The sequence below is a fragment of the Tripterygium wilfordii genome, chromosome 11 (genome assembly GCF_013401445.1).
Source record: "Tripterygium wilfordii isolate XIE 37 chromosome 11, ASM1340144v1, whole genome shotgun sequence".
In the NCBI taxonomy this organism is placed as follows: domain Eukaryota; kingdom Viridiplantae; phylum Streptophyta; class Magnoliopsida; order Celastrales; family Celastraceae; genus Tripterygium; species Tripterygium wilfordii.
The window spans coordinates 10,131,269-10,154,561 of NC_052242.1; the positions used below are offsets into that span (position 1 = coordinate 10,131,269).

Consider the following 23,293-nt stretch of genomic DNA (forward strand, 5'->3'; position numbering starts at 1 on the left):
ACATGAGGTACGAGCAGCGTTATCAATGAACTTGGGAGGTTTAGCATCCGAGCCAACAATGATGCCTATGAGATTGTAAGTGCATAGTAATGGCAGAAACTGAGCCATCCGTGCCAAATAATTGGTACCATCGAGTTTGGATGACACCAATCGGGTAGTGTTTGGTAAAGAAAGGGTGGTAGCGGCCGTTAGCATACACAAATGACATAATGTTCACAAAATAACTTAACTAAAAAAAAATTATGGTTAAATGAAGAAATCAATACCTTGATTTCCTCTTTTTAAAGCGAGACGTTAATCTTAACTGAACTCTGTAAAACTAGATAAATACATGTCATACATGCAAACGAACAAGGAAAAATAATAAATGGACGGTAAATATGGGCTTAAATTATAGACTAAGTAAAGTAGGCCCAAAAGCCTGATCTTGATTCTCTAACCCTATTAAACCAAATCACTAATTTAAGCCCATAGTCCACCTATCTCAAAATTAGCCTAATCAGCAAAAAAAAGAAAAAAAAATCAAATACCTCTGCTCAACTTTGCTCTCCGTAACCTCTGTTTCATCTCCTGTCAAAGGCAACCGCCATACCTCCCATCGGCGACCTCTTCTTCGATCCGGACTACATCAGTCGCAGTCTCGACTCTGACTACTGTCAACGGACTATAGAGCCAACGCCGGTATCGTTCCAGGCTTCGTCTCGTTCCCGCGACAGGCAGGTGAGTCTTACTTAACAACACCTCTCGGTTTCATTTATTCAAAATCCCCACCCTTTATCCTAACCAATTTGTGTTTCGGATTTGGCACCGATTGGGGCATGAATATGACACATTTCCAAGAGCAAAACAGAGTCACATTGATTTATTTTTACCTTGTATCAATTTTGTGATGCTTGCTTGATTTGAGTGTTGTGTAATCGAACAATGTAGACATGTATTTAGGTTTTCAAAAATTATCTCTTCGACCTTGAAGAGATAAGGCTGTGATTGTGATTATTCCTCCCTTCAATTCCTTGAAGGAAGAATGGAAACATAGGTCTTCAATTCCTTGAGAGAGCTGGGGGTCCTTTTTGTTTTTCACTTTTTCTGGCTGTTGTGTTCTGTTGTTGTATGGAGGTGGCTGCCAAAATTTTTGTGTAGGTGGCTGCTAGGTTCTCAAAGAACTGTCTTCAATCCCTTGAAGAGAGATATTTTAAGGAGTTTTCTGTGACCACCCTTTGAATGAAGAATGAGAAAGCTTTGTGATTCTCTCCAATCCCTTGGAGAGGTGGCTGCTAGAGGTGGTAAAGGAGTTCCCTTTGCTTTGTTGAGATATGGCCTTTTTATAGGCTTTTCTCATGTGTGAATTTTGTGCTTGTGTAGGTAATTTGGTCTAGGTTCCTCCTTATTTGTGCTTTATGCTCGTGTAGGTGAGGTGCTGGCAAAGGGCAAAGGACAAAGGTGGCATTATGGTGCTAATGTTGGACTCTTGTGTGAATAAGCATTGTACTCTTGATACCATGTAATCAAATCTTCAGTTCAATTCTCAATTTTAATTAACCAATAAAATGCTTGATTTATCAATTTTGAGAATTTTGAATTTTCCAATGGCAATTGTCCACCTTAGTTTCCTTACCAAAATACATCTATAATGACCAATTCAAAATTGATAAAACGACAATCAAATAACCAAATACAAACACTTGATTGCATGCCCGGACAAAAATTGGGTACTACAGGGACCCCTCCTTGGATATCTTTCATTTATTAAAAGAAATACTGACATACAAAGGTGTAGTGAATCGATTTTCACTGATATATCATTGTTGTCACTTTGTCTTATTGAATTTCAGGTTTTTTGGATAAGGTTTTGATTCCTACAGCTCTCAGGTTCCCCTAGAGTTTAGTCTCTGGTGATATGGCTGGCATATTTGACGACGAGCTTTACCAGACCTTGACAATCTATGAGTATATCGATAAGGTCGATGCAGAGGAGTTGGTAATACACAATCTTTCTTTTTCTGACTCTTTTAAGGGACACTTAACCTATATATCTATTAGATAATGGTTTAAGAAATTTCCTTAAAATTAATGGGGGTATGGTTTTAATTGGTTTATTTATTTGCTGCAGTAAGCAATAGCTTAATCCCCTTTGTATAGCATTATTTTTTAGGAAAATGAGTTCTTTTTGTTAGAAAGATGGGCAAAATGGTGGGGATTAAACTCTTGAGACGTGTTTTAGTCTCTTTTTTTCCCAGTACTGTTAATGGAGGTTTGAAAATTCATCCACTCTTCTTCCTTTGCGGAAATCAACTCTTTATTTATGTGTTTTCGTATTTGAAACTCTTATGCTTTTACTAATATGTGGATAGTTGCTTCATCTTATTGGGTGAATATGGTAAGTTGCTATCATTTTCCATTTAGCACTTTCTAATATTAAAGCAGTTAGCAAGGTTGGAACCCATGTAGCACACTTCCGCAAGCACTCAAAAGTGTGCATTGAATAATCACCACTAATCTAATTCTACCATCTATCTCAAGTCAGGAACAAAATTTACCCGGGAAGCTGATTCATTCCAAAAAACCATTTACCGTAGTGTAAACCTTATCTTATAAGTAATATGGCATGCTTTGCCATCACTAGCTAACTGTCACCTTGCTGCTGCTATTGGTTTATGCCCATGTCATCTGCACCATTTCTTATTTTGATCTGTGGTGCTGTTTTGGTCATCAATGTCTTTATCTCATTGCCATGACTGTCTTATGCCCTTATCGCATCCCTGTCACTATGGTTACCATTATGCTGATATTGTTGTCATCATTTTGTTTTGTTGACACAAGCTTTATTTTTGGTAGTATGTAGGAATTCCTAGGAAAATGAGAACTGTTTTGGCTTATTCTCTTGCTACTTTAATTACTTTCCTAGTCCCAACAGTGCATATCTAGATATAAAGATGTTAATAGCATTGTTGTTGAGAAGTCTTAACGTTTTAGTAAAGTTTCCTCTTTAAGAGTTTCTTTCTTAGGCCTAGTTTGGTAAAGCTTTTTGAAAATAGCAGATATACTAGTAGAAATGGTGGTAGCAGAAATGCTGGACAATTTTAGTAGCAGATATGCTGCCTGAATGCTGGATAGGTGTTTGGTTGAACTTTTGCTGTTAACATTTGGGTTGTGTAGCATATTGCGACAAATTACATGTAGGGGCATTTTGTATATTAGTTGTATATGTTGTATCCAAATATACAAATTAATTTATAAAATTAATATAATGAATTTAATTAAATTCAAGATAATAATAAATTATTAATAAATAAATAAATTATTAATTTAAATAAATTGAATTTATTTATTTAATGGAGTAGATGTTCCGGCGCAGCTTCCCCTTTCAATACGAGCAAGACGGTGATAGAGGTGAGAAACTCGAGTCTCAAAACTTTAGAGCAAGTCAGGATATATTTGGCATATCAGTAATTGATTGGGGATAAAATAGGAAAAAGCTGGTTAAAATTTGTGAAATTGTACAAAGGCCTAGCATTTTATAACTAGTAGAAATGCTCCCAAAAAACCTATTGGAATCTGAGCCATGAAATTGTTGTTTGGATGACATGCAGCATTTATACTAGCAAGTAGTATAAATGCTGCCAAAAATTGTCATCCAAACTGGGTCTTAATTCTAGTGGACTCTTGAAGTAATTTTGTGGATTTAAAGATTTCGTGTAGTTTGTTAGAGATGTGTATTTTGTATATTTTTAGTATAGAAGGGTAGTATGGTCTTCTCTTCATTCTCTTGTCTATATACTCATGTATTACTCATTTGTTACACAATTTCATACCTATTATCATGGTATCGAGCTGAGTTTTTTTTTTTTCCTACAATTTTTTTTCGTGCGGCACTCTTCTCCGACGAGCTCCTCCCAGTGCGCCACTGTTCCCAGCTCCGGCGAGATCTCGACAGATCTGCTGTCTGCCGACCAGCACTGCCCAGTTCGGTGCTCTCTGCGGCCGCTGTTCTCAGCTCTCTCAGTCCAGCTCCGGCGAGATCTCTGCTGCCGACCAGCACTGCCCAGTTCTCTGCCGACCAGCTTTGGTCCACTCTGCCAACCCAGCTGCCAGCTGCCAGCTCCGATCTCTCAGCTGCTGGCGAGCTTCTTCTAGTGCGCCTCTACTCTCATCTCTCTCGGCCCAGTTCTCTGCCGACCAGCACTGTCCAGATCGGTGCTCTCTGCCTCGTTTGGTCCACTCTGCCAACCCAGCCAGATTTGTTTTTTTTTTATCTTCTGACATTGCAGTTTGGCCCTCCATATTTCTGAAATTGCAATTTGGTCCCTCCAGCTTTCTGACATTGCAGTTTGATCCCTCCAGCTTTCTGACATTGCAGTTTGGCCCTCCATATTTCTGAAATTGCAGTTTGGTCCCTCCAGCTTTCTGACATTGCAGTTTGGTCCCTCCAGCTTTCTGAACTTACAGTTTAGTCCCTACAGATTTTTTTTAAATTGTAGTTTGTATTGATGGCAACTCTTGGTGCTGATTTTCCACCTTTGACGGGGACTGGTTCCTCTGCCACTCGGTCTTTGTCGACCTCGGCAGCATCATCGACGACCGTTGGTTTGACCACCCTTGACCTTCCTCGGGATTTTCTTCCCACTTCGACTGATTTTCGGCTCACTTCAGCCGGTGACTGGCCTACTTGGAGTGCCACGGTTCGTAATGCCTTGTTTGGCCGCGGGCTCTTATCTTATCTCACAGATGGTCCACCTGCTGATGGTTCTGATGATGTTTTAACTGCTTGGACTCTTCGAACTAACCGGGTCTCCAGTTATCTGATTGAGTCTCTCGACCCGACTCTCCGTCCTGATCTAGTTACTCAAGCTGCCCATGTTGTTTGGAGATCTCTTACCGCTCGTTTTGTTGAGCGCAGTGGGGCTCGTCAGTATTCACTTCTCACTCAGGCTGCTACTGCTCGTCAGGATGATCGGTCTATTCAGCAGTTCTATCACCACATGCGTGGTTTTTGGCGTGAGTTGGAGGTTTTTCTCCCTGCTGGCAGTCATATTGCTGCTGATGTGATTTTTTGGGATATGCGTCACATGTACGAGTTTCTGATGGCTTTCCGCCCCGAGTTTGGTCCTCTGGTTGGTCAGCTTATACATCGCGACCCCCCTTCCAGCCTCGAGACTGCAGTTGCTGAGTTAGTCGCCGAGGAGACTCGTCTTCGCCTATTAGGTGGGGTCAAGTCTACTCCTGCACCCTCTAGTTTCTCCGGTGTTCTTGCTGCAGCTCCCTCTGGTGTTTCCACAGCTCCCTCTGGTCGTCCTACTTGCCCTCATTGCATGCGGCCAGGTCATACTATAGATGACTGTTGGAAGCTCCACCCCGAGCGTCGTGTTGGACCTCGTGGCCGCGGCCGCCGTGCCTCCACTTCCACTGTTGCGGCTGTTACTCATGCACTTCCTTCTCCTGCTCCTGCTCCTGCTCTTGCTTTGCCTCAGATTGATATTCAGCAATTTCAGCAGTTCCAGCAGTTCCAGCAGTATCAGCAGCGTCTTGAGCAGATGACTACTTCTTCTAGCACTGGTAGCACTCCTGCACCCTCTGCTTTCTCAGCCACTGGTATGTCTAGTACTTGGATTTTTGACTCTGGGGCCTCTCATCATATGACCTCTGATGCCTCACTGTTGACTGATTGTAGTCCCGCACCTCCTATTCCCTCTATTTACACTGCTGATGGTTCTCCATTGAGAGTTTCTCAGGCTGGCTCTATTACTACTACCTCAGAGCCCTCAGGCCATCTCTCTCTACCCTCTGTTCTTCATGCTCCTCAATTGAGCATGAACCTTATTTCTGTTGGTGGTATATGTGATTTTGGCTATGATGTTTTATTCACACCCTCTTCTTGTCGTGTGCAGGATCCGTCTACCAGCCGGGTGATTGGCAGTGGTCGTAGAGTGGGTGGCCTCTATCATCTCCAGTCCCTCCACATTCCCTCCTCGCGTCCCAGTTTTTGTGGTCTTGCCTCTCCTACTCCTGATATCTGGCATAGACGATTAGGTCGTATTTCTGAATCGCGACTAAAGAGTCTCTCCCTGTCTGGAGCTCTCGGTCGTGGTCCTTTTTCTGCTTTGAGTCCTTGTCTTGGTTGTAAGCTTGCTAAAGCTACAGCACTCCCCTTTTCCCCCAGTGTATCCCAAACTTCTAGTGTTTTTGATCTATTACATTCAGATATTTGGGGCCCTGCACCTCTCCCTTCTATTTGTGGTTATCGTTATTATGTTTCCTTTATTGATGACTTTACTCGCTATACTTGGGTCTATCTCTTACAACATCGCTCTGAGATTCTCTCTGTGTATGAGCACTTTACCACTATGATTTTCACCCAGTTCGGTCGTCGCATCAAGACGCTTCGCTCTGATTGTGCTCTTGAGTACTTGTCTTCTAGTATGCGCTCATTGCTCTCCTCTCACGGTACCATTTTTCAACACTCATGTCCTCACACACATGAGCAGAATGGTGTTGCTGAGAGGAAGCATCGACACATTCTAGAGACTACTCGGGCACTTCTACTTTCGGCTTCTGTGCCTCGTTCTTACTGGGCTGAGGCTGTTCTCACTTCAGTCAATCTTATCAACATTACTCCCTCTTCAGTTCTCCCTGGTCGTATCTCTCCTCATGAGCGGCTCTTCCGCTCCCCACCTGACTACTCTCGTCTTCGCACATTTGGCTGCACTTGTTTTGTCCTATTACCTCCTCCTGAGCGTTCCAAATTGTCTCCTGTTTCTGTCAAATGTGTTCTCCTCGGTATCAGTGCTGAACACAAGGGTTATCGTTGCTACGATCCCTTGACTCGGCGCGTCCGTATCTCTCGTCATGTCTCCTTTCTTGAGGATGTTCCTTATTTCTTCTCGACATCTCAGGATCTTACCTTTCTTACGCTTCCGCCTTTACCCACTCCTGAAATTTCTACTCTCTCTCCTCCTATTTCTTCTACCTCCATTCTAGATATTTCAATCTCTTCCACTCCCTCGGATTCTACTCCTACTGAGCCTAATCCTCCATCTTCCTCGTCCTCTGTTGGCCCTGATCACGTTCCCCCTATACCTGATCCTCCATCTCCATCTTCATCATCGTCCTCGACTGATATTGTTCCTCCTCCTCCTTCATCTGGTATTACTCCTTATCCTCTTCACTACACCCGTGATCTTGACTATGTCCCATCTTCTAGTTTTGATACTACCTCATCCTCCTCGATCACTTGTCCATCATCTGCTAGTACGGATCCTCCTGCACCTCGCTATCCTCAGCGCGAGCGACGTCCTGTGGAGAGGTATGGTTATAGTTCTGTGTCCACTTATGCTCCACAGTTTACTGCTTTTCTTATTGCTCTTCATTCGGAGTCTGAGCCTAGTACATACAGTGAGGCATCTCAGTCCGTTCAGTGGCAGCAGGCTATGGCTGAGGAGTTTGAGGCTTTTAGGGAGACTCGGACTTGGGATGTGGTTCCTCTTCCTGTTGGTGTTAGGCCTATTGGCTGCAAATGGATTTACCGGGTCAAGCGTCGACCTGATGGGTCCATTGAGCGCTGTAAGGCGCGTCTTGTAGCTAGAGGTTTTTCTCAGGTGCATGGTATTGATTATGATGAGACCTTTGCTCCAGTTGCTCAGATGACTACAGTTCGCACTTTATTGGCAGTTGCGGCAGTTAGTCAATGGCCTCTTCTTCAGATGGATGTGAAGAATGCCTTTCTCAATGGTGATCTCTCAGAAATTGTTTACATGCAACCCCCTCCTGGACTTCGGACTCCTCCTCAGCATGTTTGTCGCCTTCGTCGGGCTATCTATGGTCTCAAACAAGCCCCTCGGGCTTGGTTTGAGCGTTTTCGTCAGGTGGTGACTCAGGCTGGATTTACTGAGAGTTCTCAGGATCACTCTCTATTTGTTCGGTCATCCCCTCAGGGGCGGGCGATTCTGCTGTTGTATGTGGATGATATGATCATTACAGGTGATGATACCGCTGCCATACAGTATCTTCAGCGACACCTTCAGTCTCAGTTTCGGATGAAAGATCTTGGTTCTCTCAGGTATTTTCTTGGTATTGAGATTACTCGTTCTGATCATGGCATTCTGCTGTCCCAACAGAAGTATCTCTCTGACATCCTCAGTCGGGCTGCTCTCTCATATACTCGCAGTGTTGACACTCCTCTTGAGCTTAATGTGAAGCTCCGTCCGACTGATGGTCAGCCTCTTCCTGATCCGACTCGCTACAGGCAGATCGTTGGTCAGCTTGTGTACCTATGCATCACTCGTCCGGATATTGCTCATGCTGTGAGTATTGTGAGTCAGTTTATGTCTGCTCCCAGCTCAGTTCACTATGGTGCTCTCCTTCGGATTCTTAGGTATCTCAGTGGGACTATGACTAGGTCCTTGTACTTATCATCATCCTCGCCTCTCACTCTTCAGGCATACTCAGATGCTGATTGGGCAGGTGATCCTACTTCTCGTCGCTCTATTACAGGCTACTGTGTGTTTCTTGGTGACTCTCTCATCTCTTGGCGCAGCAAGAAACAGAATTTAGTCTCTCTTTCTAGCACGGAGGCGGAATATCGTGCCATGGCCACTACGGCTAAGGAGATTGTTCATCTACGTCGTCTCCTTAGTCACTTGGGTGTCCATATTTCTGGACCCACACCGATGCATTGTGACAACAGGAGTGCTATCCATATTGCCAGCAACCCTGTTTTTCACGAGAGGACGAAACACATTGAGATTGATTGTCACTTTGTTCGTGAGCAGTTTCTATCGGATGTTCTCTCCTTGCCTTTCACTTATTCTGTTGCACAGTTGGCGGATTTCTTCACGAAGTCTCACACTGTTTCTCGTCATCAGCTTCTTATTGGCAAACTCTCGGTGTTTGACCCACCTTGAGTTTGAGGGGGGGTGTTAGAGATGTGTATTTTGTATATTTTTAGTATAGAAGGGTAGTATGGTCTTCTCTTCATTCTCTTGTCTATATACTCATGTATTACTCATTTGTTACACAATTTCATATCTATTATCATAGTTAGAGCAATATATAGTCTATATCACTCTTTCAACCCGCATCGCCAGATTACAATTTGTGAATTTGAAACTTGTATACTTTACGCAATTTATTTTTGTTTGAGGAAAGAGTGTTGAGGGGGAGGTAATGAAAAATGCATGAACTAAAAGACCTGAATAGCTGTACTAATTATTTTCTTTTTATAAGTGTTTGTTCCTATTTACTTGTAATGAATTTTCTTCTGGCAAGAAGAAAGTAGTTGCTTTAATGATTAGATGGAAGCTAAATTCTTTTATGGTATTGACATAAAATCAATATTTCATTGTTCCCTTTGAATGAAATTGCCCATCTTAATCATCATCAGGGATCTAGACATAGCAGTCTTCAGCAGCAGGTTTAGTTCATATCTAGTCTTCTTGATCTTTCAATGGCTTTTCTTATGTTTGCTTTCATAAATCCCTTCCCCCCTCCAAAGAAAGAAGATGGAAAAATTTTCACAGTTTAATATTTAGAACATATTTAACTATTTAAGGAAAACTAATTGAATGGGTGTCATTGTACCCATTAACCTAAAATTTCTCTTTCTTTGTTAATTTTTTATTTATTTTCCCTGGAAGGAAGCTGATTTAGTTTTAGGAGGAGATGAAGGCAAGGAGTGTACCTATGCCATGGGTTATATGAAGAGACAGGCAATTTTCTCATGTATGACATGCACACCAGATGGCAATGCTGGAATGTGCACTGCTTGCAGCTTGTCTTGTCATGATGGCCACGAGGTATTCTCCTCGTATATTATTTCCATGTTAATGATATCCTTATTGAATAAGTGTGTTATCTTTGGTCATTCATCATTGTTTGTGTGGCTTGTGAAATGACCTTGTTACATATAAGTTTTATCATCAATATTTCTGCAGAGTAAGACAATCTTGCAAATTGGCCTATCAGAAGATATTAAAATACTTCTGGGATTATTTTTTCCCTATACTGGGAACTTTTAGCTGTAAAAGTTTTGGGATGAAATATTGCTAGCGATACACTTTTAAATGTTGGTGAATTAATGAGTACTTTTCATTCAGCTGCCATATATACTTTATCTGTGGATATGGAGCTTTGGATTGAAAGTTAAACTAGCTCCTTTCAGCGCATGAACTGGCTTTCTTTCTAGGCCCATGTAGATTTAATTGTTTCTTAATTACTTAATTTAGTTTGTATTACTCATCTTTCTTGCTTACCCAAAAATATTCTCATTTTTCTTGAAAAACCAAAGACTAAAATAACTTTATAGTGATCAGCATTCTCACTTTAGTTAGTTTGCTTTGGCATATTCCAAAATTCAAATCATGTGTGCCGCCTGAGCTTTGAATAGCAAGGTTGTCTTTAATCCGAAGCTGGCAACCGATTTATTTTGTTTTGTCAACTGTTCCTTATATACAGTAAATTTGATTGATTCTTCTATTTTTACCATCTAAATCAGATTGTGGAGCTGTGGACAAAGAGAAGATTTCGCTGTGACTGTGGAAATTCAAAATTTGGGGAGTTTTCCTGCAAGCTTTTTGCAAATAAGGATGTGGAAAATGCTCATAATTCATATAATCACAACTTCAAAGGTCTGTACTGTACTTGTGATCGGCCCTACCCTGATCCAGATGTTAATGAACAAGTAGAGATGATACAATGCTGTATCTGTGAGGACTGGTTCCATGAGGTGCATCTTGGTCTTCATTCTCTTCACGAGGTTGGCAGCTTCAGCTATTTCAATTTGTTACCATATTTTCTTTTTTAAAGGTGTTTTTACTTTCTTCTTCCTGCAATAAATTGTTCACAGTTTTTATGCAAGAGGTAAAGTACAATAATGCAAGGATTCGAGATTTCTGCTGTGCAAGTGGAAGATAAAATTTGGTTAAATTGGTGAAACTGTTTGCGGTTCACGTTTGATGATATTTTGCCTGTTTTATCCCATGAAATGTGTTACCTTTATCTTATTCTTGTTATTGTTTGATGACTTCTATGTACTCATTTTTATTTGTGTTGCAGATTCCTAGAGATGAGGAAGGAGAGCCAATATACGAGGATTTTATTTGCAAGTCATGTTCTGCCGCTTGTTCTTTTCTGACTCTATATCCTCAAACAATATGGGTGAAGGGAGAGCAACATGATGCTGCTGCCGATGAGGTTACTTCCAGTACTAGTGAGGGGAAAAATGTATTGGAGGATATTTCGTCAGCTGAGGAATCTAGGAAGCTTGAGAAAGCTCGTGGTTCTCGTAATTCTCCTAATAGCAATAATCTTATATCCATGTCTGAGCCTGTGTCTGCTGGGAAGGAGGTTGTTATTGGAGAAAGCTCTAAGATCATTGATACAAGCCAATGCACAAAAAACGTTACTCCAAGTGGTCCTTGTCTTCTTGGAGTGGATGTGGCAGTTGTTTGCCCTGTTTCTGAAGGTAAACCACTTTTTCTCTCCAAAAACTGGAGGGAGTCCCTCTGCAGATGTGAAATGTGTGTTGATATGTACAACCAAAGGGGTATCAGTTATCTGCTTGACAAGGAGGACTCAATAGCGGAGTATGAAAAAACGGCAACACAAAAAAGGGAAGAGAAGTTGCAGCAACGGGAGGGTGCTGAGGTTAATTTCTTTAACAAACTTGGTCATGTGGAGAAAATGCAGATCCTGAGCGGCATTGCAGACTTCAAGGATGAGTTTCGTTCTTTCCTGGTATGCCATTGATACATCCTCAAAATGTTCTGCGCTGATTTTGTTGCTCAAAATGTTGCACAATAATGCAATAAAAGTTACTACGTAACATATATGCTTCATTATTCACATTTTCTATGCAAATGTGTTGCACTGAAATTCGTGTAAATTTTCTTCCCTTCCTCAGGAGAATTTTGACTCATCTAAGCCCATCACCTCTGATGATGTTCTCCAGATTTTTGAGAATCTAAGAAAGAAACGCCAGCGCGTGCAGTGAGTTTCTATTGCATCTTTACTGCAATTGCACTGCATTTGTTGAAAATAGCCTCCTGTGGTGGGTCTGATGCTTTGTTTAAAAATGGTTGACATATAAACACTTGCGAAGCTTTTAGCTGTTTTTTAAGTTACAACTCCTCTCTAGTATGAACGACAGTTTTCTAGAGTTGCTTGTAATCTAAATTGCAGACTTAACTTGGATTCTCCTATAGTCCTATTTCTATACTGGCAGTCCAGTATCCGTATGGTCAGTTGATTTACTTGTTCAGTTGTATTTGTTCCCTGTTTAGCTTCCCTTAGGGGAGATTTTTTTCTGAATGCAACACACACCCCTTTGCATAAACTTTTCACATTCATGTCACTTAAGGTTGCATGCACCTTTTTAACATTGGGAAATGTTTTGCTTGTTCCCTAATTATTTATTTTGTTTTGCTCGAGTCATGTTTCATTGCCAAGATCATCTGCATCCATAGGATTGTATTGGGATTATTGTCTATGGAAAGTTTTCCTTCCCATTCATCAAAGTATAGTGGATCCCCATTGTACTTTCCTTCGCATTTTTCAGAAACTGGCACTTAAGTTAACTGGTTTTAATGGCTAGCAATCTGGTACTAGGAAAGGGATCTTGTAGATACACCTACCTGATTTAGTTCATAATGCTCATCACCGACAATTCCAGGTTGTAGCATCAAACCTGGATTTTTAAGCTTAACGTCATGACTATATATAAATATATATTGTTCACGGTATATAATATTATATACTTGGTTATATATATTAGGTTCTTTACATTCAGACTCTGTTTGCATTGAAAAATAATGAGTTACGTGAAAGAAATTACGAAAGGTAGGCTATATTTACTCTCTTACTTGGATAGAAGGTAAAGTTTGAAGTTTATGGTGATATTTGAAACAACCAATTACGGCCACATCTTCTAATCATTTTCTGAAATTCAAGCAATCCACGAAGCTAGCCAAAGAATTAATATGTATGTGGTTAAGGTGAATGATTTGAAATATTCAAGAGCAATGTGGTATTAATCAGTCAAAAAGGTTCCAACCCTGTTGTTTGAAGATAATGCAGCTTTTATATCAGACGTTCAGAGAGGTTACATTAAAAGGTGACAAAACTAAACATATTTCTCTAAAATTTTCTTATACTCATGAGCTGCAAAAGAGTGGTGATATCGATGTTCAAAAAACTCGATGAAGTGATAATTTAACAAACGTGTTTACTTTTTAAAATAAAAAATTACGTATTTTTTTACTCAATAAAATTTTTGAAGTATTCAAGATTGGCCCATTTTCTCACACCTAAAAATATATGGAATATCAACATCGTAAGTCGGTCTTAATTAATTCAGTTTTTTTTTTAATTAAAAAGATTATCAACATCGTAAGACAATAATTAATTAAAAATAGATGTTAGAAGGGTGCATAGGATCCCAATATGGACACATGGGAAACTCTTTTCAGTGTATCCCAACTTCCAAGCAAACAACACACATGTCCACCCCAAAAAGCTAATTTATTGCTAATTTAATAAATTAGCATTAAACACAAATAAGTTCAATAAAGAAAAATTAGGATTCCACAAAAAAAATATTGAAAACTGAAAAGAGGAAAAAAAAATGCCAATAATATGCATAATATTTTATTTATTTTTTAGATCAAACATTTGAAAGAATAGCTAGAGTTGACCATGGATGACGCATGCATGGGACGTTTTATCAACATTTAATGTCGTATGATTTAGACATTTAATGTCGCATGATTTAGATGTCAACATTTATAATTTGTTCTAATAACCCCACACCTATTACATTATTTACAAGTAATTTCTTGCAAATAATTAGTGTCTCTAATTTTCTTTTTGACTATATATGCCTCATAATTTGTTATTTAATTAAACATTTGTATACAATACTTAAAAGGTTAAATGTTTAAAGCGTAAATGGTAATACTAAATTGATTATACTTATATGTTACTATCTTGAAAAAATTAATGTGATATATAGTATTCCTTAAAATTTAAATATTATATTTTTGTTAACACTTCACACGTATTATGTGGATTCCCAACTAAACATTAAAAATAAAACATATAATCCTTGAGTGCTTCTATCAAATGATTTGGTGCTTAGGCACCGTTTGCTGCACAATATTTAGTAGCATATATTCTACTAAGGGTTCGTTTGTCAGACAATTTTAAAAGTAGCATATATACTGGTAGAATATATTTTGGTTTAAATGGTAGTATATATGTTGAAATGTTGATACTATTTGGTTCAACTTCTGTTGATAGCATATATGCTGTATAAAATGTTGTGACAAATTACGTATATTGATATTACTTTAAACAAAATAATTAAAGAATTTTTATTCAAAGAATAATTTAATAATTATAATTATTAACTAATAAAATTTATAATGAATAAGTAAAGTCGTGGCTAATAATTTTATAATAAATAATTATATAATTATAGAAACCAACCTTATCCTCATCTATCTCAAGATCTGGATTGATTGAAGCTTGGAGAGAGAATCGAAATTTGTTAGGCCTAGGTGCTCTCCTCTTCGGAGGCTCCATATGAAGATGGATGACTCTATGTTACTATATCTTTCTTTTTTTCTCAAGGAAAGCACTGCTTGAAGCTTGGGGAGAGATCAAAGAAAAATTTTCGAAAAAATAGGGGATGAAGAAATTGGATTTGTTCCATTTGAACTATTTGATGTCCAACAAAGATGGAATGGGGATGGGGTTGTACTGTGCGAAAATCAAGTCCAAGACAGAAAAAGTAGTGTTCACTCCGATTGGCCATGGTACATGTTGTGACGAAGCAGAACAATTTAATCAGCATTTGATATTTTGTTACCAAACTATCCTCAGCATTTTAGTATGCTCTCCTAAATACACTTGTTTTCATCTAGGGTTACATTAATACAATCACCGAACACCACCCACCTTCGTCGTCCAATGACTATATCAACTGCTGCCTACTATAAATGTTCCTTGGACCATCCCAAGCATAACCCAACTAGCCATCATCGTCAACAATCACTCAACCTATTGAAAAATCTTTGAGAAGTCGCAGGACAAAAGAACTCGACCTGGCTTATTACAAGAACCCTTATATACACCACCACCACTGTTCAACTCCCTAAAGCAAGAAGCTTCTTTCCTATACCATTTCCTAGCAAAATCGTCACCTGTAATTCCCTACCCAATATAGAACGAAACGTATCATCTTTACCCGACCTCAATTTGAGTTTAGGTTCTCTGTAAGAAATTATTGTATTACAATTTAAATATGTAATATATATTATAATGTAAATATGTAGGAATTCAGACTATGCAAGAATAACTTAAAATGTGAAACAATTAGATATTTAATTGCTTCTGTTTAAGGTAAAATGCATATTCGATTGACGATCATATTTGGACTACATTCATTATTCATTGCCTTTAATGTCTCTTTTTATTTATTTACATTTCATCCATTGAAATTGCACTAGCATCCTTATGGTTCAATACCGATCTCACCAAATTTATTATTTGCTGACTACCTTGCACTTGAGGTAAGACCACACACTTTTTGGTGTCGGTCAAGTTTTGACACAATTGTCAGGGAAGTGAAGTGTCAACGATGGAGGGTGGCTTGTAGATGCTAAACGTCATCAAATGAGGAAGGTGTTCGGTCACGTGACAAAGGTAACCTCGCTCCACTCTTTTACATTGCTTTCATAGTTTAGTCGTTAGAAGTGAGAAAAAAACAAAAAAAAATTGAGAGGACAACTTTCGGATGGGGTTAACTTTTTTATGTGGACAACGGATGCCACCTTGTTTGTTATGTGGTAGTGGAAACATTATATGAGAGAGATTTCCGTATTTTAATTTCCTACAACTAGCTATACATTCTTGGGTATGATATTCTTCTTGGTAACTATAGTTCTTCTATCTTCGTCCTTGCTTCTTTGTTTTGATTGGCTTTTCGATTGTTTCATTGTTTGGCATCCTTGATTGCTATTTACATGCTCTTTGTGCTTACTTGTAAATTTTAAAAACATCTCTGTCAAGAGAGAATTCTAGTAGGCTTGGTTCTAGTAGGAATGGGATTAATACGAATTATAGTGGTATTGGGAGTGTAGTTGGGGGGAACATTGATGTTAATGTATTGCTTAACTTGTTGCGAAATGTGAATCTACAAGATTTACAAAATCCTTTGAATGTTGAAATTCTTGAGTTGACAATGTTGTGCAAAATGCTCCAAATAATGTTGAATAGAAAACTCCCACAAAATCCAACACAAAAAACCAACACAAAAACACTAAATTGAATCAATAACAAAATCGTATTTAGTGGCTAAAATGAACGAGCATGTTGAATAAAAAACTCTCATTACTATGAGTAAAGCTTGAGTTGAATCCCTACAAATTGTTAGAACTATTAAATATTGAGATGTAACAAGAGAGTTTTAGTATCACGTTTAAAAGGAATATGTATGAATATCATTCATGAGCCAGCAAAATTTGATTGTTAAAAATAAGATTTCGGTTTCCTTTGGTAGACAATTTTGTCATTAGCATATATGTTGTCTGAAATGTTGGTAATGTTTTTCAACTTATGTTGGTAGTATATACGCTGTTAAAGTTTTATGTAGCATGTAAATGCTAGATTAAACCAATATGTTATAGTTTCTGTAGGAAATTAATAGAGTTTATCGAATTCCAAATGGTTACAACCCAGCAACTTCGATGCTTGAGGTAACCACACCTGCCATTGAGGAGATAATTGGTATGAAATTTTGGAATTATACAAGAATTCATAACAATACAGTTGATGTTTCTAGCAAGATCTTCATGAATTGAGTCTTACTCATTCATTGGCGCTTATGCCTTTTTTTGGATTTATATGATATTTTGTATTGATATCTTTGCTTTAGGGAAGTCGAAGTTACAATTAAGCAAATATGTGTTTTAGTTGTCGACTCAAAACCACTAGAGTTTGCCACAACCTACTTGCAAAACCTTTTGGCTCAATTTCTTATTTGCCTTCAGAATCAGAATGTTGTTTATTCGAGAACTCCGCAATCTGATAAGATTAGCTTCATTACCATAGTGCCTTTATATTTGCCTCTGTATGTTGAATCTTGATTCAATAAGGTAACATTCTGTTCACCCATGGCATGGGGATTAGGTCTTCAATTATTGTTGACATCTTAATGGGAAGAGTACATTTTGACATTGAAAAATGTATGCTAAATAAATACATTTTATTATTTTTGGATATGTATATGCTACTCAAAATTGCCCACCAAACAGACACATCAATTGAATTGAACAAATTATCACAAAAACCAACACAAAAACACTAAATTGAATCAATGACAAAATCATATTCAGTGGTTAAAATGAACGCTCCCCATCATGTGAATAAACCTTGAGTTGAATCTCTACAAATTGTTTGAACTATTAAATATTGAGATGTGATAAGAGAGTGGACAGTTTTAGCATCACATTTAAAAAAAGGCTCTTGGCATTGATTGAAGCTTTGGGAGACAAAATCAAAGGAAAATTTTCGAAGAAATTGGATGGGGCTGAAGAAATTGGATTTGTTCAAGGAGGAAGAGAGAGAATGGCAGAGAGAAGCTGAGAATATTTAGGCTAGCATAATGAAAAGCTAAGTGTAGCTTTGTAACAAAGACTTCGTTTGACAGATAATTTTATTAAGTAACGTAAATACTTGGGTATATGGTGGTAGCAGATATGTTGTCTAAAATGCAGGTAGTGTTTGGTTCAACTTTTACTGGTAACATATTTGGTTTGTAATTATTGTGATAAATTACGTGTAGGGGTAGTTTGCATTTTATTTGTAACAGATGTACAAAAATAGTTGAATAAAAAATTACACAAAATTTCCTTTCTCTCTCTCAAAAAACATCTCAACTCTCATCTCCAATAAAAGTAAGGGAGGGGGAGAGATCAAAATCTTCCCCTCCTCCTCCCGTGGGATAGATCTGTCATTTCTTAATCTAGATATGTTTTTTTTTTATGTTTGTGTTGAACAAGGGTTTTACAGGGTTCTCTTCTCTGGCTCTAGATCTCCTCCATCCGTCATGAATTTTTGATCATCAACATTTTTGGTGTGCTCTGACGACATATATTTGCTTTAAAGTGATAGGATTTTTAGATATGAGGGAGATTAACCTCTCTTATTGAATGCATAAAGGATATGTACTTATAAGAAAACATAACCACCACACCTTCCGAATCATCACTTTCATAATGACCATGGAATGGAAAACCTTGACGAAGCACCTTACAAAATCTTTACACTTGTTCAAAGATTGATGATGAGCACTATTGACACATCCTACATGTTGGAGTAATAGGTTTGTGTTTTTCTTTTTTTTTGAGATTACTAATATTTGAGTCAACCCCTTCCTTTATAAATTCTAATACTTATAAAAATTATAATATTAATTATATATAAAAAAATTCAGGGCGCCCGGCTCCCCGATCCACATGTCTCTCCGCCTTTAGCCAAATGAACATTTGAATTAGCATTTCAAATAGTGTAAAGTTAGCATTTTAAGTAGTATTCCAAATTGTTTCGAAAACAAGTATTTGGGTAACATTTCAATTTTTCATCAATCAAATATCTGAAATACCTCACATTTATCAGTGATATTCTAAATATATCCTGCTATTAATTTCGTAAATATTTATTGTAAAAGTAGGTAACATTATTATATGTATATGTAAAAATTATTACTTTAATTTTTTAGTATTGAGTATGTCCCTAATTCGCTTGAAATGCCGAACAATTTGATAATTGTCTGATTATGTCTTATAATGAATTGCATAATGTCCCTGTAATCAATGAAATATCGAACGAGACTTTCGATAATCCTACAAGATCACACTAGATGTAAACCGTGAAGCTTTGGGCATCGATGTAGTGTTAATCAGGGAAGCTCCGATGATCAAGTCAATTACCAATGAGGGTAATTTGTAGTGAGAGAAGTGAAGGCTTGTAGAGAGAGAGTCAGAGAGATAAACCTTCAGTAGTTGAGAGTCTTAATGAGGAGGGGTCCTCATGTATTTATAGGATTCTAGGTAAAGTGATCAACATGTGTCAGCCTTACGGACTGGCATTAGGCTTCGATTGGGCCCAAGAGTCTATGAGGGAGCTTCCTGACAATGTGGGTCTTGACACTTGGCGACATAGATAGGCCTTTGTGGTCATGTTGGAATTGGGTCTCATGAACCTCCATGTAGATTGAGCTTTAGACTCTTATGGGTCCAGTAGCTTGTGGATGTTGGGCCTTGGACATACCAGGCTCAACTTAGACTCTCGTTAGTCTAGTGTCGGCTGGATCTTAGGCCTTTGGCATGCCAAGCTCAACTTAGGCTCTCATGGGTCTAGTGTCGACTAGATTTGAACCTTAAGCCTTATTGACTTAGACTCTCGTGGGTCTAGCATTGTCATTCGAAGCTCTGACGGACTTTGTAGATCGGATTTGCATGTAGACGATTTTTTACCTATACAGTCCCTATGTGTAATTTGACATATCATTTGAAAAACATATATGCTACTAGTAAAAATTAAATCAATCTCTCACAACATTTGAAAGAGCATGTATACTAGTATTTGAAACATTGCAAATTCATCTCCCAAACGCACCAGTCCACCTTTTATCTATCCATTAATCCAGGTTTAACCAATTTGGAGTATTTGAAAGATCCAAGCACACTTTTTTTGGGGCAAATATATATGGTTACATTTCGGGGTCAATGATTTAAAGTTCTTTATTTTTTTTTATGTCATTTTCGTACTTTCCGTACGGCGACAAGTCAAGACGAGTAACTTTTGAATTTGGGTTTCACATTTGACGTAATGTTTTATATTAAATCTTTCATTGATTGATCGGCCAGAAGAGTCAAAGAAGTCCTATTGTCCGGACAATGAAATAGCAATAAAAAAAACAGATTTTAAGTTCTATATACACATATAAAAACAACCTTGTTAAAGAAAAAGGAATCCCTCCACAATTCGCATCCTACGATGTAATATTGAATATGTATATGGATATGCTACGAGTGTCCTTCATTGTCATCATGTCCCTCGCTCTGATAACTCTATTACACATTCTCTATCACATCTGGCTAGCTAAGAATGGCAATAGAAATACCATTTGGCGAAGTGGGTGTCCAATAGATTTCGAGTCCCTATTGAAAGGAATCACAATCATGTCATGTAATTGTTTCTTCCTTAATGAAAATTTTCTCTCAAAAAAAAAATAAAATATATATATATATATATATATATAGCTAATGATGAATTGATGATATGTGAGCTTTCATTGAATTAGTTGACGGTGGACGCCCTAACCACACAACCCCTCCTTCAACTACGTTGTCTGACTATAAGTGCTTGGATTCTAACAATACTTACAAAATTCTTAACGTGGTTTTGCCGTTTTGGCATGGAATTTACATGTGAAGACCAGATTTGTGTCTTCAAAGAGTGTACCCAAACCACCAGGCCAAACACGGCACACGTATGTTTATGTCAAATTGTACTCTCTCTTTTTGGCTCCTACGTACATGACCATCTCAATGTGTATTATGTGGAGCTAATTAAACATATGTTAAGAAGACATAATTAATTCTACACTTTAATAAAACTATTGTTCACTAAATATATGTGATTGGGGGGAGTCTTGAAAGTTTATCATGCAGGGAGGGGTCTTGGTGTTAAAAATAGGTTTGTCATATTGATTGATTGATTGATTAATTAGGAGAAAAGATTGATTTGAGTGGATGAGATTAATTAGTTTTGCAGGCATTATATATGCATGCATGCATGTATGTAATGTATATATATGTACATAAAGCCCGCCGTGCAAGTCACAATCTCTTGTGAAGTTACTTCCTAGCTGACAAATGTTCTTGCTTAATTATGCTTTTGGCCGTCCATCACTAAAATCCAAATAACAAAAAAATGTATAGATGTTGATCAGTGTATTGCATTTAATTATAATTGGTGTCACACCGTATATATCAATAGTACAGTATTACACTTTCTATACTTACAACAAATAATCGCTTGGTAGTCCAATATGCTGATCAAACAAAGTGAGTTATATGGTTGATGAGTTTTATTTATGTCTATGGAGTTGTAATTAGCGAGACCTAATCTTTGTTCGTTTGTGTTCTCCGCTCTTCAATATAATTTGGTGTAACTGAATCCTTTATGGCTACGTACTCAGTTTTGACTTAATTTATTCTATCGTTAGGTGAGAAAGTTCGGTGTGTAAGGGTCTGACAGTCAGAGTTTAGGTCTATATCAACAATTCAAAGACAAACATGTTTGATGTCATTCTCGATTAACAAAAAAAAAACTGTGACCGAACCTGGATGAAGATAAACATGTACATGAAATTAGTGTAGCATGCAAGCCATGTATACCTAAATTTTAGCGTGCTTGTGTTTCTGTCAAAACAGGGCAGAGAGTAGGTAGCGCTAAGACAGCTAATCAATCATAATTTTGTGCTGGTGTATATATATATATATACACACATCATTTACTTACGAAATTCTTGCAAATCAGTTCAACAAGCAGGCTCATAAATAGGTTGGTGGGTTAAGAGTCAAACCCAAGACCTCAACCACGCCGGCTCGACCCACAAAAGGACAAAATGCTTGTAACCGGCCGTACTAAATAATTAATGGTTAGAGCACTTGCAATGGTGCAAGTTTTGCTAGACCAACAAAAATGTATGAGATTTTGTGTTTTGCTGATATGGTTGTATTGAGAGACGTGTTTTACTGATATGATTGTATTGAGAGATTGTGTTTTAATGTAGTTTTGTTGTGGACAACATGGATGCATTGTTGGCCTCCATATTGGGTAGGAATGAATATTGTATAGGAATTTGTGTTTTATTGATGTGACTGTATTGAGAGACGTGTTTGGTTTAACTTTTTGTGTAATAGAGGTGGAATCCAATATTGATTTTTGTTATCCCAACAAAACTTGCACCATTACAAGTGCTACTTACATGTCGGGCGGCTGTTTGTTGGTTATCTAAAAAATGATGGACCAGTTTCTTCCCTTTTTGATACAAATTAAATTAGATTTATTATTAGCTTGAAAATGATTTGTGGCGATTAGCTAATTGGCCATGAGTTCCCTAATCCTTGGGGAAAGGTTGGACTGTCAAAATTAAGCTAGATGCATAAATATGCATGTGAGCACTGGCTTATTTTATGCAAAAACTTATTTTCTATTTTTTGTGAATCATTTTTTTTTTTCTGCCGATGGTGTTCTTCGACTACAATACTTAAAAGTTGAAACGCTTACATTTTATCGCCCGCGCCATGCAGTAGCAATTATTTTTTACTAAAAAAATAAAAATCTAGCGCAAAAAAATCAATTAAATTTTCTTGGCAGCCAATCGATCGACCTAGTTTGATGAAAACAATATGCTTTTGTCATGAAAAATTATATTGCTACCTAACTATGTGCAAGAATCATAGTGATGACAAATTCACTATTGAGGATTCATTATATTGAATATAGGTTTTTGCCGAAATTGAGGGAATCTTGTGTAGGATTAAGCATCCACATTTGCTATTCTAATCTAGGATTAAGCATCCCAAAGCTGATATTCTGAACTCATTATCTATCCTATTTTAGAGGATATAGATTAGAAAGAAAAAAAAAGAGTCAAAAAGAGTCATCCATGAGCTCTCCTCTACTCATCCTCTAAACTCATTTTATTAATAAAATACTAATATTCTAAGGTTTAATCCTAAAATATTGTTGAAAAATATATTAAAGTATATATTTTCAATATTATTATTTTATTAAAAAATTATGGATGTAAAAAATATATTTACTCCTCTATAATATAATCGGTAAAAAATAAACGAAAAAGTCTCAAATAATTGAAAAATGAATATTTTAAATTATAGATGACAATTTAGAGAGGAGTTTATGTAAGGTGATATTGAATCGTAATAAGGTAAAACTGAAAAATTACTCATTTTACTGTATTTTAAAGGATTTAGTAAAAGAATCTAATGCGGAAGACATACACAAAAAATACCCTTAATTATAATAAATATATAAAGGCAAGCATTACTGTTTTTTGCAAATTTAATTTTCTTTCCTACATAAATTTTCTTTCCTACTTTGACATATCTCGCACCAATTTATTTACGATTTAATTTCCTTTCATATTTTTTTATTTTCTCATCTAATTAATGAGCCATATAGAACATCAAGTCAACCATACAGAAAA

General features: G+C 37.4%; 1 protein-coding gene across 5 annotated transcripts; it reads left to right on the plus strand.

Moving 5' to 3' along the window:
- The first annotated feature begins 22 nt into the window (after positions 1-22).
- LOC120008940 (putative E3 ubiquitin-protein ligase UBR7) lies at positions 23-12,325 on the plus strand. Of its 5 annotated transcripts, XM_038859328.1 has the most exons (8): positions 23-720; positions 1,141-1,280; positions 1,410-1,501; positions 1,833-1,978; positions 9,630-9,788; positions 10,487-10,747; positions 11,047-11,727; positions 11,894-12,325. In XM_038859328.1, the coding sequence occupies exons 4-8, from the start codon at positions 1,898-1,900 to the stop codon at positions 11,981-11,983; spliced, it is 1,272 nt and encodes a 423-aa protein (XP_038715256.1). In that variant the 5' UTR covers positions 23-720; positions 1,141-1,280; positions 1,410-1,501; positions 1,833-1,897; the 3' UTR covers positions 11,984-12,325. The 5 variants fall into 5 exon arrangements, with proteins under 5 accessions (XP_038715256.1, XP_038715255.1, XP_038715257.1 ...); XM_038859327.1 differs by lacking the exon at positions 1,141-1,280; XM_038859329.1 differs by lacking the exons at positions 1,141-1,280; positions 1,410-1,501.
- The last annotated feature ends 10,968 nt before the right edge of the window (positions 12,326-23,293 follow it).